This window comes from Pipistrellus kuhlii, unplaced genomic scaffold (assembly GCF_014108245.1).
Source record: "Pipistrellus kuhlii isolate mPipKuh1 unplaced genomic scaffold, mPipKuh1.p scaffold_m20_p_4, whole genome shotgun sequence".
NCBI classification, from domain to species: Eukaryota; Metazoa; Chordata; class Mammalia; order Chiroptera; family Vespertilionidae; genus Pipistrellus; species Pipistrellus kuhlii.
Window position 1 is genome coordinate 75,454,460 of NW_023425540.1, and position 17,576 is coordinate 75,472,035.

At 42.0% G+C, this 17,576-nt stretch overlaps 1 protein-coding gene across 9 annotated transcripts in view; it reads left to right on the forward strand.

The window, feature by feature from the left end:
* The first annotated feature begins 500 nt into the window (after positions 1–500).
* The window catches only part of AUTS2 (activator of transcription and developmental regulator AUTS2), a 1,013,113-nt gene continuing 996,037 nt past the window's right edge, over positions 501–17,576 (forward strand). For 2 of the 9 annotated variants that reach the window (XM_045571218.1, XM_045571221.1), the window contains exon 1: positions 502–1,068. In XM_045571218.1, the coding sequence (XP_045427174.1) occupies positions 754–1,068 (315 nt within the window). In that variant the 5' untranslated portion in view covers positions 502–753. Of the gene's footprint in view, positions 1,069–17,576 lie in introns of all 9 variants that reach the window. The other 7 variants (XM_045571219.1, XM_045571220.1, XM_045571217.1 and 4 more) reach the window with 5 other exon arrangements.

A 17,576-nucleotide genomic window follows, 5' to 3' on the forward strand; every position in this document is an offset into this window, starting at 1 on the left:
GGCAGCCCCGGCCTCCCCTGGACGCGTTTCCTCAAAACCTGGGAGCCTGGGAGTGAGTTTGCTCCGGGGCGTGTGTGAGAGGCGAGGCGGCGGCGGGGGTGTTTTCCTGAGCGAAGGGGCGGGTGAAGTTCATTGCCCCCCACTTTCCCGCGACCTTTTTCGGACCCGATTTTGGATTCGGTGGTGGTGGTGGGGGCGCAGTCGTATTTGGGGGACCTGGGAGCAGGGAGGGGGGGGCGCGGCGGAGAATGGCCGCGGGGAGGGCTCCCCGGAGCCTCCCAGCCTCTTGATCAAAGCATTCCGCTATTCTGATTTATTGCCTGCTCGGTGAGTTATTTTTTTTTCCCTCTAAAGGAGACCTGTGTGTTCAGCCATTACTTTGCTCGGGCGCCGCTCGCTCGCTCGCAGGGATCTCCCCCGACCCTCCTCCCGGCGGGGCCGCGGGGGGCAGCCGGCCCCGCACTTGGGCTCCTCGCCTCTCGCCTCTCGCCCTCGCGCCCGTCCCTCCTCCCGTCCCCCCGCCCCTTCCCCCCTTCCCTTTCTCCTCTCTTTCTTCCCCTCTCTCCCTTCTTTCGGCCGCCGTCTCCCCCGCGCCCTCCTCGGGGCGGAGGGAAGCCGAGAGAGCGGGGAGGCGGAGGGAGGGAGGGGTGGGTGTCATTTTTTTATTTTGATTTTTGATTTCCGTGTGCGGCCGCGGCCGGAGCCCTGTGGCGGGCGGGCGGCGAGCGGGGCAGCCCCCGGCGCGGCGGAGCCATGGATGGCCCGGCGCGGGGCCACGGGCTCCGCAAGAAGCGGCGGTCGCGGTCGCAGCGAGACCGGGAGAGGCGCTCCCGGGGCGGCGGGCTGGGGGCCGGCGCGGCTGCTGGCGGCGCCGCCGGCCGGACCCGGGCGCCCTCGCTCGCCTCGTCGTCGGGCTCCGACAAGGAAGACAATGGGAAGCCCCCGTCCTCCGCCGCCCCGTCCCGGCCCCGACCCCCGCGGAGGAAGCGCAGGGAGTCCACGTCGGCCGAAGAGGACATCATTGATGGATTTGCCATGACCAGCTTTGTCACTTTTGAAGCGCTGGAGGTAAGGGGGACACCCCCCTCGTCTCCCCCTGGTTTTCCTTTCTATGCAACGACCCCATTTTTCGCGGTGCCCGGCGCCGTCAGCTTCGCCTACGGTGTGCTCTGGCCGGTGTGTCTGTCTGTCTGTCTGTCTGTCTAAGGCTGGAGATCTTATTGTTGGGGGGAATAGGAACTGGGGGGCGCAGACAGACAGGCAGGCAGGCAGTAGGAGGGAATCGCCAAGCCCTGCCTGGGCTCCCTGGTTCCTCGTTTTCGCTCGCCTGTCCCCTGCGCCCCCCCTCCCCGCGCCCCCTCCGCGGCAGATGGGCACGGAGAAAGGGGTTCGGGCATCACAACAATGCGCCCCCCTCCCCACGGAGATAGCTCTGCCCCTACTCCTTCTTCCTCTCCCTCCCCAATCATGGCTTCTTAGCTGGTGGAAGTCTCTGCTGGGTTTGGGGCGCCTGTGGACGGTTCTCTGTGTGTGCTTTCTACGGAGCCATATGTGCTTGTGTGTGTGTGTGTGTGTGTGTGTGTGTGTGTGTGTAGTGTATACCTTTCCTGGGTGTCCTCGGAACTGGAGACTGATGGTGTTTTGTGGTGTCTCTGTCCCCCTCTCCCTGCTGCCTTTTTTTTTTCTTTTCTTTTTTTTCTTCTTCTGGTGAAGCTGGGGAAGGGGGCGTTTTCTCCTGGTTGGGAGAAAGGAGGGAGGAGGGGAGAGCAGAGAGAAAAGGATGGAATATCTTTCTGTGCTCCCCATGGGGCTCTGTTACAGGAAGGGTTAATTATAATATTTGTGCACATAGATATATGCACATGGGTGTATAGGAGCAGTTTGGTTAAAGGACAGGAAAGGGTACACAAGGGACGACTGGTGGGAGGGAAGAATACAATCCTAGCTGGTATCTGAAGGGCTTGACACCCAATTGTCCCTCTCCCTTTCCTTTTTTAAATTTATTTTTTTTGGTGTGTGTGTGTGTGTGTATGTGTGTGTGTGTGTGTGTGTTTCTTTTCTCTCTCTTTTCTTTCTGATGGGCTTTGTGTGTGTATACAAGTCTTTATTCCTTGGGTACCTGCAGTGTTGATTTCCAAAAGCACATTTTGCTGCCCTCTAACCAGCTTCTGGGGAAGAGGGTGGGTAGTTAGAGGTAGACTGTCCAGGGGTCAGGGGGAAACTGTCTTTACCTGGAAGAATCCCATTTGGTGCTGGCATGGGTCATTGGTCTCTACAAATGTAACCCCCCTTTTCCCTCCCCCTGCCTTGCTTTCCCCATCCCCAACACACCACACACACAGAAAAGGCTTGGAGATTCTGCAGAGTTGGTCCAGCTTTGCTTAAGCACAAAATCAAGATAGTTGGTTTCTAGCCTTTTATGCACTTGGCCTGGTTAGAGGTTCCTGAAGGAAACTTTTTCCTTTCCCTTTGATTTTGTGCTGTTATTATGGTATTATTTGAGATGATCAAATATGCCAGCGTAGTTAATGACAGCTTAAATCTCACTTGCAGTAACTGTACAGGTTGAGATTGCTGGTTCCCTGTGTGTGTTTGGGTCTCAGGTTTAATATATTTTTAAACAGAAGCCTTCCTTTTTTTTTTTTTTTCTATTTGAACTGCTTTTTGGTTGGGCTGCTGGTGGTAATGGTGGTGGTGGATGGTGGCCAGTGGTTGGGGAGGAAGGGAGGGTGGCTGCTGGTATTGGTGACCATGGATTTTGATGTTGGTGACTGAATCTGTTACCCTTTGGTTCTAGAACCGGTGCTTTATTGGCTAAGAAGAATTGTGCACAATCGTTTTGAGTGTTGAGGCTCACCACTTATTAGGATAATGCTAACTGTGGCTTCAACTTGGCCGAGGTGGGAGGGTACTGTACAGTGTGACCTCTTTCCCTCTGTTTCTCTGTTGATTTAAAATAGGAATTGACATAGCAGCATGTATGCTAATAGAAAATGCTGCCTAGAATTTGGTTCATGATTGCTATCGGTGGTTAGTTTGGGACAGTACTTGTAAGATCTAGTTACAAGTGGTTGTGCGTTTTGTATGGTTACCCAGGGCTGCCCCGTGGCCCCTCTCAGTAAGCAAGAGGGGTCTGTAGTTTCCCATAGACATTTCTGAAGGCCAAATAGAAATAGGTATAACTTAGGCAGTAGTTTCTGAACTCATTTTTGCTTTTGATAAATATTTGCCTGGGCTTGTGATGTGTATATCTATTCATTTGGCATTTGAGAGAAAATGTGCCCTTCTAGTTTCTTTTGGGGCTTGAAAAACTTTTAATTTTAAAGAAGACCAAGTTCAAAGTCTGCCGTTAACACCATTACCTTTCTTGCTGCGATTATCTTTTTTTTCCCCCCTGCTACTTTTCTTAATTCAAAATCCCAGTTATTTTGGTTTGCTGAATATTATGCTACCTTAGTATCTAAATACTATTTACACACCTGTGTGTGTGTCTAAATGGTCTAACACTTCAAAAAGTTTTCTTAAAACTTTATAGAAAATTTAAACATATACAAAAGTAGAGAGAACAGTTTGATAAGCCCCAATGTACCCAACACCCAGCTTACCAACTGCCAGCTCATGTTTCATCTTGTTTCATCTGTATCTCATCTACTCAATCTCCCCTCCTAGATGTGATAGGAGAAATATGTAAATATTTCTGTATGTACCTGGAAATGGTAATGATTTAAAAAAACACCAAAACCCCCACAGTACCATTATCACACCTAAGTAAACAAGTTTCCTAATATCATCAAATATCCTGTGAGTGTTCACATGCAAAAGATTCAGCTTTTGTAGGAAAGCTATAAATCTTTCATATTAGAAACAAAGTGGGGAATAAAAGTAATGTATGTTTGGTTCTGTAGATCTGTTTGTTGCACATTTGTATCCAGGCTGGGTGGTCAAACATACGTGTGTAGTGAGCATGAAGATAAAACCTATGTATGTACTCACTTTGGAAGATTTACTCAGCTATCACCATAAAACGTGAGGGCTTATCAGGAAACAGGCAACTAAGCTATGAATTTGGATAGAAATGTATGTGACAGAATTATTATAGATGCTAAGGGTACCCTAAATATGTATTATTTTTTGTGTGCCTTGTGTTTAGAAATGAAAACAGTCATCACCATATAACTTGAGGCTGCTGCTGGTATTGTGATAAGAAACCAGAAATATTGGCTTAATACAGGTAGGCTTGTATCTTATGCCAGTTCAGAGCAATAGCTGGCAAACTGGAGTAGCTTACTTTGGATAGTAATGGATGGACAAATTGATTTTTGTCTCCCTCTCTAAAAAAGGCTCCTGTCCCAAAATGAAATGTGCTGATATAAGTTGTTCCAGTCCAACTATGACTTTCCTAATGCTGGAGCAAAAGTAAGGAACTTGCCAAACGAGAACCAGCATTTTTATGCTGATTATTTTTTCACTGTTGGATATTTAAGATGATGAAAGCTTTGGGAGTAGTTTGAGAAGCCCACACTTCATAGGTAGTAAAACTGGCCGAGGTAGTTTCATATTCTGCAGGGACACTTGTCTTGAGTAATTGCACCCTGAAGTTCAAGTATGTGATTGTGAAGAGTCTCATGATAGAAGATAAGAGGGTAGGTGAGGAGGCTAAAGTTGATCATGGTGTTCTTTTCATTAGGCATTTGAGAAACAGAATTACCATTTGGATATGGTGCTGTTTATTTGGATATTCTTTGAATAGCAGGCTGAGAGTGAATATCCCCAGATGTCATACCTCATTAAAAAAAAAAAAAAAGTGGCTTCTAACAAGGAAAGCATAATGGAAATGTTGGAGTTTCAGTACTGTCAGTGTTCCATGATATACCTGATAATGTTGCTGTTCTGTTCTTATTTGGGTTTCTTTTTGTGTAGTCTCAATTAGCCATGTGAATAATGCAGCTAAAATTTTCCTCCCCATTTTTTTATTAAGGTATTATATGTGTACATATCTTACCATTGTGCAGCTAAAATTTTGACTTTGCAAAATCATTATTTTTTTTCACCCTCACTCCTCTGTTGTGCGCTGGATTTTTGGATGCAGCCTCCTTTTGTACAATTGACCAAGGGAAGCAAAGATGAAATTGGTGGGATTGGCAGACAGGAGACCCCTTGGAGCTCCGCAGGCTTGTAAAAACTAAGGAAGACTCATTTCTGGTGGGTACAGGATCAAACCAAGAATTTCATGTGGTCTTCATGTCCTAGCTCTGTTTCAGGGCTTCCCCTGAAACACTGCACACCGATAGCACAAATAGGCTGTACAGAAGTTGTTGTACTTATAGTGTGCCCTGTTAATAGGCTTTAATAATGTATCATGGTCAAATCTCGCTTATTCAGTTGTTTAAAAACACACTACATTAATCATGTTCCTCATATCAGTCAGCAAATATTTATGAGTGCCTGATATGTGCAAGGTATTAGGAAGCGTACAAAAAAACCTAAGATATATGTAGCATCTTGGAGGCGTGTACCGTTTAGTTGCTGACAAGTCCAGCACCTACAACATTTCAAAATAGGCCCTTGGATGCCTAATACCAACTGCGTGCAATAGGCGCGTTCAGAGAATGGGACGGTGAGTGCCGCTGGCTAAAGCATTTGAGAAGGCTTCGTGGAGAAGATGGGACCTAAAAGGTTGAAGTGATTTGGGTAGATGGAGGAGGAATGTGGGAATGAAAGCTTTTGAAAAAGAGGGAATAGCGAAGAAGGTGCAGGAAAAAGAGTGAGAAGATGCTATTTGATTAGGGGCTGGGGGCCAGGAAGGCCTGGTAGAAATAAGTCCAACATCATGGAAGTAAAGAGTGCTTGGTAGGGAGTCAGGAGACAGTGGAGAAATATTCCAGGCTTGGCTGTCCTAACTGGTTGAGTCACTTTCGGAAGTTCCTCTCTAAAGTATCATTTTCAAAACCCATTAGTTGAGAGGTTTAGACTAGTTTTAGAGCAAAGGTGCCCATGCTGGCCGGGAACCCAGCTTTGCCAGGCGTTCAGAGTTTGCGTTTTAGAACAGAAAAATGTGATCTGCTCTCCAATAGTTTTGGAACTTGGTGGTCTAAACAAAATTCAAGGGGTGACTTGTTATGTCAGAATTAAGTCTTTTATTATATGAAATGCGAGTTTTGAGTATCAGAGAAGGCCATATGATGTGCCTTATTTCCTAAATTTATCTGACCACAGGACACGTGTATTGTTGGCATTAGAATCCATAATCTGGTATGGGGGATACTGGGAAAGATCTGATAGATCCCTTCCAAGATTCTGGTGATCTCTGAGTTTAGAGAGAGTGGGCCCATGATAGACTACTTGGAAAACCAGGCACAGAAGTTTGAAGTTGCAGCGGAGGCTGCTGCTGAAGTGGGAGTGGTAAGGGGAGTGCAAGGTGTAAATAATGATGATTAGTTCATTTGTCCTCCTGCTCTCTTTTCCTGCCTGGTGTCAGCCCTTTCATTGATTGTTGGCAACCCCACCATGAAGTAAGAATTGGTCAGTGATTTTCATTAATAGCACTTTCAGTGTAATAGCAACCCAGTTCTCAGGCCACCTAGCTGCCTCTAGCCAATACGTTCTACCCTGTCGTCTTAGTCCCTTCTAGTGTATTGCTGCTTTCTAAGCAAGCAGGAAAGAAGGTTGGATGAGAAAGGAGGCTGGCACTGACCTTAAAAGAAAGGTTTCTTTGGCTCGTTTATGTAGGAAGTGCTAGTTCAACATAGGTCAGAACCTTTCTGCTGTTTCTCAGCCAGGGAGAGCTGTGGAGATAGGTTTTGTTTTTCACTTTTTTATCTTGGGAAGTTTGGAATGGAATTGCAAGGTAAATGGGTCAGTTCCTCCTGCATTTCACTTCTGAAAATGTGCATGGCTTTAAGATCTGAGGAGTTCTAAGTGGTGAGAAAGTTTGCAGAAATGGAAGAGTGTGAATACTGTGATTGGTTATGCATTCAAATATTTCACTGTGTGAACTGAATTTCAGTATTTTAGTGCACAGAGGTCACGTCAGAAGTATTTGTCTGAGATGAGGTCAAAGATTGTGATATGATGATTCTGCACAGTTTGTGTTAGCTGTTGAGATTAACAACTTCAACTCTTTTTTTTTTTGGAAGTAGAGAGGATATAAATGAACTTTGAAAAAAATGAATCACAAAGTTAGTGGTTAGCTTTTCATCCTTTCTGAGAGTTTTAGAGAATAATAGGATTAGAAATAAGGTCCCTATGCTAGAAAAATCATAATTGAGGCCAGCAGTTAAGTAATTTAGGTCTCAATGGCTACAAGATTTAGAGGCCTTTTGGACAGAATGCCTGTAGCATTTTTTTTTTTTTTTAAATCCTCACAGAAGGATATTTTTCCTTTGTGAAAGGAAGGGAGGAGTGGGAGGAGGAGGAGGAGGAGGAAAGATAGAAGGGGGAGGAGGAGACTGCTATCTATATTGTTACTTTCCTCATGAGCCCTGACCTGGGCCAGGGGTTGAGCCTGAAATCCAGGCATGTGCTCTTGACCACGAATCAACCCAGGACCCTTCAGTCCACAGGCTGATGCTGTAACCACTGAGAAAGCTGGCTAGGGCCTGTAGCAGTTTTTGACGGACTGTGTGTGTGTGTGTGTGTGTGTGTCCACATGCAGAGAGTCGAGGACAGTGGGTTAGTGGTTTTACATTTTATTTTAACTTACACTATATATAGTCTAATATACTAACTTGGTGAAAGTGCCTCATAGTGTTTTTTTTGTTGTTGTGTTTTTTTGTTTTTTGTTTTTCTCCAAGAAACAACACTTTCAGGGTCAGGATTAAACCAATATTCTGCAGATAGAGGAAAAAGAAGATGGTAACAAGATAGCTGCTATTCATTTGGTAAACTTCTAAAAAATCAGGGAGATTTGAAAACTCAGATAATTGAAGTTTGGAAGAGCAAGATAGGAATTAATTTGGTGGGGAGGTTCAAAATAATTTAGGGACATTGTTAGTTGGGTCAGAACTGTTTTTCTTATATAATCTGTACCTATTCCATAGATGAATGCCAATTTTTTTCCTAGAAGATGGCAACGAATTTAAACCTGGGACAAACCTGTGACACCCTAAGTTTGTTTTTCTTCTTCAAAATCTTTGCTGTGATCTTCCTTCATTTCTTCTCCTAAGTCTGGAGCGTCAGGGGTATACAGTCAGTAAGTATCATTGTAAGATCCAAAGAATAGGTCCTGTTTATGCTCTTAGTAACTGAGGTGGGGAGAAGTATCTTGTGGTCAAATAAATTTAGAAAATAAGCACTCAGTATGGTTTTCTTTGCCTAAAAAGAGACTAGACAAGTGCAGGCTTCTGTGTGTCAGTCCTCTTCAGGTCTCTGATTCCTTCCTTTGCAAGTGGACCTGTAGCCTAAAATTGTTGGTTTTGCTGCCTTCTTTTCAGGTATTTATTTCCACATATTAGTGTAAATGGCAGTGTCATCTCAGAATCCAGTTAGATTCCACACCCACCCACCCACTGCCTTCCTGTCTGCCTGCCTGCCTCCTTCCTCCGTCCCTCCCAACTGTACTCCCTTCTTTCCCTGTCTCTTCCATTACTGAGGTAGATCTATCAAAATTGTTAATGCACTTAATAGACGGTAATAGATTTAGAAAGTTGTGAATGAAATGAGGAAATTGAAACATTTCAAACTTCCATTGTTTGAACTTTGACAGTCTGAGGGAAGGACTGATGTTAGTAAATTGCTTGCCACAATTTTCTGGGCTGTTACAGCTCATCGTTTTGATTTCCCATTTATATCCAAACCTCTAGTTAAGATTTGCCTGACAAATGACACAAATTGCCAAATTACATACAAATATATATATATTTTTTACTTTACTGTCACTTTTGCCTTGCCACTGTACCATATCTCCTTGGTACCTTCAGCGCCATGGAAAATCCAAGTGTGGTAAAATGGAGGCATAAGAAAAGAGGGGAAAGAGCCCACCGTTTTTTAAGTAATGGGAAATGGCTAATGTAGGTTGAGATTCATTTTTGGCAGAAAGTCTTCAGATTGCAGGTGCTGTGTGATTGCTATTAACTGAAGCATTTTGAAATGTCCTGGGTGAGATTCAGAAGCATAGCCTGTGAAGACAAATTGTGACTCTTGGTGTTATGGCTGAAATCTGATACTTTCTGACTGCAGTAACATTCTGAATCTGGGACAGGATTTAAGTCAATTCCTGGCTCAAGTTGTGATGGGACCTGAGGGATGTCATTTTCCTTGTTGTCCCCACACCTGCCCTACACTGCAGCGCCATACCAACCTACCAACCTCATTTAAGGTTTCCACAAAGTTCCTGATGGCAGTGTGATATTTTAGAGCTGGAATCGAGGCATTAAAAGAGTCTAGTATTGCAGTTATTCCTCAAAAATTGTACTGAAGTAGACTTTTTGTTTTTGTTAGATAGGGTCTCTGTTCATTTATACTTGCTGGCTAAATGTTGTTCAGTGAATAGCTTTCTATAGTTAAAAACTAAGTTGGAAAAGAGAAACCTAAGAGAATGAGGATGTAGATGAAACAATAGATGAGTACTAGATTTATCACTTGTTTTCCAGCCGCATACTGGAAATTCCACCCTTTCTCTCTGTGCGTGTTCAGTTGGCAAAATGATGGAAGGCCAAGGATTTTGCTCTTCTAAAATGATTTTATGTAATTCAAGTGAAGTTATACTTTTACTGAGGCAGAAGGGGAAAAAACATGCGTTTGTTATGTTTTGCTGTTGTTACTATTATTGCATTGCTGTGAATTGTAGTTTGCTCCTTTCTCATTTCTTATCAGGTAATCAGTTTGATTACTTGTGAAATTACAATTTTGAGCTTAATGTGCAGAGCATCTTTAGGAGGAGTTTATCTTAAAAGTTAGGACTCAGCTTTTCTCAGAGCAGTCTTTTGATCCATTTAATTTGGCCATTGTTGGCCAGTGTACTTTTATAAGCACAGATGATGTCTTTAGTGATGTAGTTCTGCCTCTGTTTTTTGCAAATGAAAACAGCCCAGAGTGGTTAATTGACCTGCTCAAGAATAAGAAATTCTCAGTTATCCCATGAAACTAGGAGTCTGTCTGCTTCCGAAGGGCTGGAAATGTTGGAAGTGGGTTTTTAAAAAACAAAAGTAATACTACAAATGAGAATGAGCACCCATGATTGTAAAGCTTCCAATTTTTCTAAGAATTTTAACACCCCACCCAGACCCCACTTCCCAGAAGGAGGATATAGAAGAAAACAATATTAAGGTGATGATATGAGGATTTCTCATCCTTGAATGTGCAATGGAAAGATAACATAACTATTTGGATATAAAATGACAAGATTTTAACATGATTTTTTGGATGAAACATTTTCCTCAGCCTGGCAATTGAGAGAAACTCAGAACAAATGAACAAGTTTAGTAGCAGGTCATGTAGAACAAGTGAACTTTGGAGTATGGTTGGAGTCGAAGACTCAATCAAACTTTTCTTCTGCAGCAGACTCAGACCATTAAATAAATCCACATGGTGTATTGGCTAAGCCATCTTGCATCTTTATGGCTGAACCAGAAAACATGTAATAACTGTTTGTCATGTGTATGTTTTTATAGTCATTCATATAATGAAAATAAGTTTTCATGAGATTGTAATAACATCTCAAGATGAATATAATTAAAACAGAAGCAGATTGACACCCCAAATTAAATGCAAACCATAAAACCTGATACCTGAGCATTGTGCTTTACATTTTTGCTGCAGGGGGCAGCCAGCCAGATATGCAAATAAAGACATTGATGAATTTCTCGGGGTGTGTATGTGGTTGTAGAGAACCCAACTATTTTATTAATCTTTCATCAGGCCTTGTTTAGATTTGCAGCAGCAATGGAATGTATTAATTTGGCAGACCAAATAGCTTAGGACCAGAAAGTAGGAAATAATAAAGGGAAGGACATGATTGATATACTCCGTTATAAATAACACATGCAACTGACAAAGGGGCTGAGTAATCTTTAGATCTGTGCTTGATGTTAGTAATGGAGTTGTTAAACCAGGATGTTTGAGTTGAACTTCAATCAGAGAGGCCGCCTTCCATTTAAAATGCTGGCCTATCTCTCCTTCCCACCATGGACAGGTATGTTGACAAAATTTGTATAAACGGAATTTTTGTAAATTGGATCAAATGCACCAAGAGAATCTTACTGTGAAAAAAATTAAATATAGTACTCTTCCTCTCTGCAAGGAAGTTGGGGTTTTGGAAGAGTAGGTCTAAGCTGGACATTGCTTTTCCTAAAACATTTTTCTGCATGTGTGTTCTCTGTGCTCCTGGATGAGAGCGACTGTGACATTTGCATTTTCTGTTCAGGTTGCATACCTCACTTGGTCTATGCTTCCAGGAATAATTGGTGGTGATTTGAATAAGCCTGCATCAATCAGATTTCAGAGCTTGGTTTTCATGTGTGTGCTAAGGAGGGCTTTGGGCTGTGCACGTGGAATATGATTTCCATATCTGTTCCATTGGGGAGTCCAGGCATGTCATAACCACTTTGGAGTCGCAGTTGTACAGAGACACCCTCCCTATAATTTTTTCTATATGACAGTTCAGTTTTAAAATTGTAAAGATGCCAAATGCAGGGCTGTATTGTTATTAGGGAAGTTGGTGACATCTGTTATATCTTGTTAACTAGGGGAGGAAAAATGCTTTAATCAAAACAGCTAATTATGTCCTCTCAACTGATGAAAGATCTTTTGCTAAATTTTTGGAATTGGCCTTAATGGAAGAAGCTGGCCTCTCCAGGAACTATGAAGTGTATTTACTCTTTTTATTTGAAAAATACTTATTGTTAGCCTTGGTGACATAAGGGTGTTTTAATTTTGTCAGATTGCTCTTACACTACGTGTGAAAAGAGATGTTTTCAGAAGTTGTCTAAGCCAGCAGGAAGTTTTTGTCTTTTGTCCCCCCTCTCACCCGCACAGCATATGAGGCCCCAGAGGGAGTTTGTATGTCCAGATGTGAGCCTGGGAGGATGATATATGGTGGCTCAGAGCCACCTGGGGAGAGAGCAAATGATACCGTAATTACAGGTGAGAGGCACAGGGATAATTCAGCCTGTGTGCTGCGAGGTGTGATTTCACACCTGAATGTTGAAACCTGCTGTGTTAGACAGTTGTGTCGTTTTAAAATTAGTTCTGTTAGTCTAATATAGAAATGGGTCAGATTGTTCCAGGTCACCTTCAGTTGAAGGAGTATAACTGTTTTAAAATATTGGAGTATAATATGATTACAAAAATACTTATTTTTTTTAAAAAAGTAGTTTCATATGATACCTGAAAGTGTAAAAAACTATGTTTTTAACTTAGCGTGTCTGCACAGCTTCTAGCTCTCTTGATCACTTTTTAAAAATTTTGTTTAATATTTTGGCACTATGTCTTTCCACTTTGAATCATTCAGGCTTCAAAACCTATCCAGTAAAGCATTCCTTTTATCTATATTTCAACCAAGAATTAATTTTATCTGCACATGTTTCCAAAATCACAGATGCTGATGATGTTGATATTAACAAAGTAAAATTTATTGATAGTCTTAATGCTAGGATATGGAGTAGATCAGAGAAATTTTTATTTCTTAGCTTTCAGAGTATTTTATCTTTCTAAAATGATTTTCTGTGGATTGATATCTTGGGGTCAGCCTAAAGGAGTTTTTGAAATGTTGACCATGACACACTGTTCTCTGTGTTTTACTTGGGATCTGGTGGGAAGCTCAGGAGCTATCACATGCTCTGTAATGGCTTATTGTGTGCCGCTTGAGAGTATGACTGGAACCTTGAAAAAGCCAGTTTTCTTCCTGTATTTCCAATGTGTTTTATTTCCCTCTGTTCTCTACCTTTAGTCTCTCTGCCTGTGAGGTTCTCAGAATTGTTGCTTCCTTTGCTCAGTAATCCATGCATAGTAGGTGGTTGATAAGTGCTTATTTAGTGTTGAATTATTTCCTCAAAAATTCCTGGAAAAGTTGTTTTGAAAAGGGAGCTTCTGTGTATTGAGAACTTACTCTGTTTCAGGTATTGTGCTCAGAATTTTGTATTCATTAGAGCAACCAAGCCATCTCCCTGTTTTCTGGTTAAAGACACTGAAGCTCAGAGAGGTTAAGTCAGCTTGCCCAAAGTCAGTACAAGAGAGGCAGCAAATGCAGCAGTTTATGACCTGGCCGGAAAGCTTGTGTTCCTCATCCCTTTCCACTCTTTTTTTTTTTTTAATATAGATACATTTTGTTAGAGTCCCAAATGGGTCTCTGCTACACCACATTTGTTCTTTGTTGCTGCTGAAAATTGTCTAGGTTAAAGGGGATTTTTAAAGGTATTATAATAGGCTTTAAGGAGGGGAAAGTACCTCATCTTTTGGTAAGTTCTTTATTTTCTTTTTAAAAGGTGGAGCTTACATAGGTGGCTCCCACTCCTATAGCACATCTATAGCTTATTTATTGTTGGTTTTTCTGTTTCTTCCACTGCTTTTCCCTGTATTAAAATTGGACCTTTCCCCAGGTCACATAACTCAGGTAGATTTTTAAGCTTTTGTCAAAGACAAGGGTTCAGGCTCTTAATATTGAGGGTTACTCTTTGTCAGTTCTTATTCTAAACCCTTTCACATACACAATCTTACGGATTTTTTTACAGCAGCCCCTTGCAACAAAAGTGTAAAACTGGAAGAAGGACTGGCACCCCCTCAACAGGTCACTGAGGGTATAAGCTTATTTTTATTTTTATTTTTACTGTAGATTCCTAAATATTTTTTGAACTATTCTATGAAGTGGCATTTCTCTTGGCAGTCTATTCCACGTAAAACAGATCTCTTTACTACTTTTTGTTTTGTTTTGTTTTGTTCTTTAGCTAGTAGATTCTTTATTTTTCCTAGTGAAAGACCACACTAAATAGTTATTTCTCTGGATTTCTTTACCTTAAAGATTCCTGTTGATAAATGGTGCATTGTTTTCTGTTATTGTTTCCTTTTATTACACATCACACGTTTGTAAATTGTTCCCTCCCCGAGGTTTGTTTATGCTGCAAAGAGTATGCTAACCAATCAGATTGTTAGATTTGCTTCTTATGGAAATGCAAACTGTGATTAGAGTACTACACATACTTGGGAAGCCCCTTCCTCCTCTCTTCTGGGCCAAGATGGGCTCCACACAGTGCATCCTCTAGGACTTGGCTGATGACCATCCCTTGAGAAGTAATAACACACACACACACACACACACACACACCCTTTCTCTCTCTTTCTCTCTCACACACACACACACACACACATACACACACACACACACACACACACACACACACACAGAATGAGTGCCTTCATTGGACCTGAAATTTCCAAAAATTTCTGTGAATATGAAGATCAGTCAAATTAAATATTTCTCTGAAAACTTTCTCTTTTTAAAGAGAAGAGGCAGTTTTTTGGAATCACCGTGCTCTGAGACCTATAGTCATGCTCCTCTCTCGAAAACTACTTCAAGGGACACAAATGTCCTTTTTTGCTCAACCAACATGGAAATATGGTAGATTTCAGTTTTTATCCAAGTTTGTGATCATAGGGGTGATTGCCCCCAGTCAAAGCATGTCTTTTGAAATTTAACCATCACTACAGAAATCTAGTGTAATAGGAACCGCACCGTTAAGTCCAGGGTTTGAAAAGGGATTTCGGAAGCCTGAATATGATATAATATATGTATAAAATATGAGTTTTTGTATTACCTCTAGGGCCTGTCTCGGATTGTAAATACTTAGGTAGGAACTGTGTATTTTTAACCTTTCCTTGTGTTGTTCCTTACCCCTCAGCGGTTTATAATGCCCCTGCTGTGATGTTTTCAATTAAGGAAGCAGTGTGAAGAGGTCTAGTGGAGATGTGTGTCACTTTCACTTCAGGGCAGTGGGTGCCCTCTGTTTACTGTTTACAAACGAAGGTTTCTTTAACATTCTTGTAGATTTCTACATCTGCTGCCCATATTTCCTAGCCACTCTTAACTTCATTTCGTATGCTTTACCGGGATTAAGGACAGAGGAATACTGGTATATATGCTCAGGCTGATTTGGAAATTACATTGTTGAAATACAGCCCATACGGTCACTGCAAAATGGTTAGTACTGCATATAATTGCCTTTCCAATGATGTGCTTTGTCATTGCTTCCATCTTCCAAGAAGCACTCCTGTAGCATGCTGACAGCAAAGGCATCATTAGAAAATGTATGGACATGCAAAGGCATTAAATTGTCTTTAAGGGTTGGATTACTGTATTAGAGGATGGGTCACCATGCTTTCAATCCATAACTCTTGCTTAGTTCAGCACTGCTAGACTGGGTGATAAAGATTTGCAAAAGTCCTGTATACTTGTTTGTTGAGTGTGTTTCAGATCTTCCCTGCAGTTTTGAGGAGGTCTTTTAGCTGTGCATAAGACCTCATCACATTATTGTAGCCCATAGGCTTCTCTGGGGTGTTTCTTCCAACTGTTCATGCCCTGTGCAGAGTTCTTCTCTAGGATTCTTTCAACCTCTGTTTTCCTGAATGTAAGCCCAAAGCAGGCTATGTCAGGAAGTCATTTAGGCGTAAAAAGGGAGTACATGTTGTAGTCAGGAACCCACTGGTTGGCTGCCATATTTCTAAAATATATATGCTCCATTATATAACATCTGTCTCCACATGATTCCAGAGTCCATCCATCATCCTTCTTCCTTACTCTCCTAGAGGTGCTGAGGTTTTGCAGCCCAGAGGCTCAGTGGTAGGTCCCAGAGGCCCAGGAACCACATGACAAGGAGTGAAAGAGACACCCTTCCAGCTGCCTTCTGGAAGTTGGATCTCTCCCTTCCTCCTCCCTAAATCCAGAGATGCCTTCTATTTGGTTGTAGATATGGATTTGGGGAAGCAACAGTTTGGGGACATGGGATGCTTTGAATTTCCAGGGACCTTTATGCAGCTGCCAGTGAATAGTAAGTGAAATTCTTACCTAAGTATTCATCAAATTTAATGTTTCTCTTTGGAGTCTAACAGAAATAACATGGACTTGGAGACTTTCTGAGCAAGAAGTGACCTTGGAAAAATTTTGGGCAATGTGTTTTGAGGTACCTCAGTGACATTGAGTCAGCTGTGTGGAGGCCCTGTCCTCATTCAACCAGAGTACCACCATTAGCTGTTTTATATATTAGGGTAAGTTTTTATTCAGAAAGAAAAAGGTATGTTTTTTCTTTCACTTAAGAAATCTCAGTTGCTTCTATGTGCCAGGCAGGCACTGTTGTAGGCACAGGGGCTGCAGTAGTGAATAAGAGAAATAGATATCTGTTCTAATGGAGTTTATATTCTAGCAGGTGTGGGAGACATATTGTAAATCATAAACAAATACTATGTTGGGTGGTGATGAGTTTTTTTTTTTTTTAAAGCAGGGTACAGATATGGTAGTGGGAATGTAATGTATATGCATACATGCAATTTTTATTTTCTATTTGCAAGTTTATTCATCATCTCGACTCAAAATCAGGACAGCAGTGTGAGATGTCTCTCTTCTCTTTAGCATATGTGTAATTTTACAGATGTTTATGTAGGTGAGGCCTCTCTGAGGAGGTGATATTTGAGCACAAACCCTAGGAAGTGAGAAATCAAGAAATGTGTTGAGTGGGGGCCAGAGCATTCAAGGAAGAGAAGAGCAAGTGTGAAGGCTTTGAGGAAGGAGTGGCTTGGTGTGTAAGAACCTGTAGGAGGAAATGGGGGATAGAAGAGAGCACCCCAGCCAGGAGGAGAGGGGCAGAGATGGGGAGGGCCTGTAGGAACTTTGACTTTTGAATCCCAGCAATTTGAGAAATTTAAAAGCAGCTGAAAACAACTGTCCAAAGCCCTTATTTCCCAAACAAAAAAGTCTTTTAATTTCCCTAAGATCACCCAGCTTAAAACAAGGCTTACATGTTACCTCACTGTCATCATTCCAGGCATCAGGAGACAGAATTGGTCTCCTCTGCCATTTATGGCTCTCCCATAAGACATGTTTCAAGACTATACAGAATTATAATGCTTAGTAACCATACATTGGGGACTAGCTCTATTCTTTAGTGCCACAAACCACCACCGTTTGGGTAATAATTTTAATGACAAACACAACAACAGTGATAATGGTTAACATTTATCAAGGACTCATTGCATATGGTAGTCATGGTACCCAAAGCATTGTCACATTTATCCCTTATGATTCCTTGTGAAGTAGGTAACATTTTTTATTATCATTTTAGAGATGAGGAAACTGAGTTTCAGAGAAATTAAATAATTTTCCTCTGGTGATGTAGCTAGAAAATTGTTGAGTCGGGATTTAAGTCCAGACTGTCTGATGTCAGGATCTGCACTGTCTCCTGATGGAGGAGGGTGAGCTTGTGCCTGGGTAAACTTCCTTTGAAATATACTCTTCCCAATCCCGTTTTAAGTTGGTTTTAGAGCTGAGCCTTGGGAGTATTACTGTCATGTCATAGCCCACTTCTGTGTCTGCAAATGTCTGATTATGTAAAGGTTTTTCACAGACAGTCTGGCTGAGCCCTGGCAACTGCTGA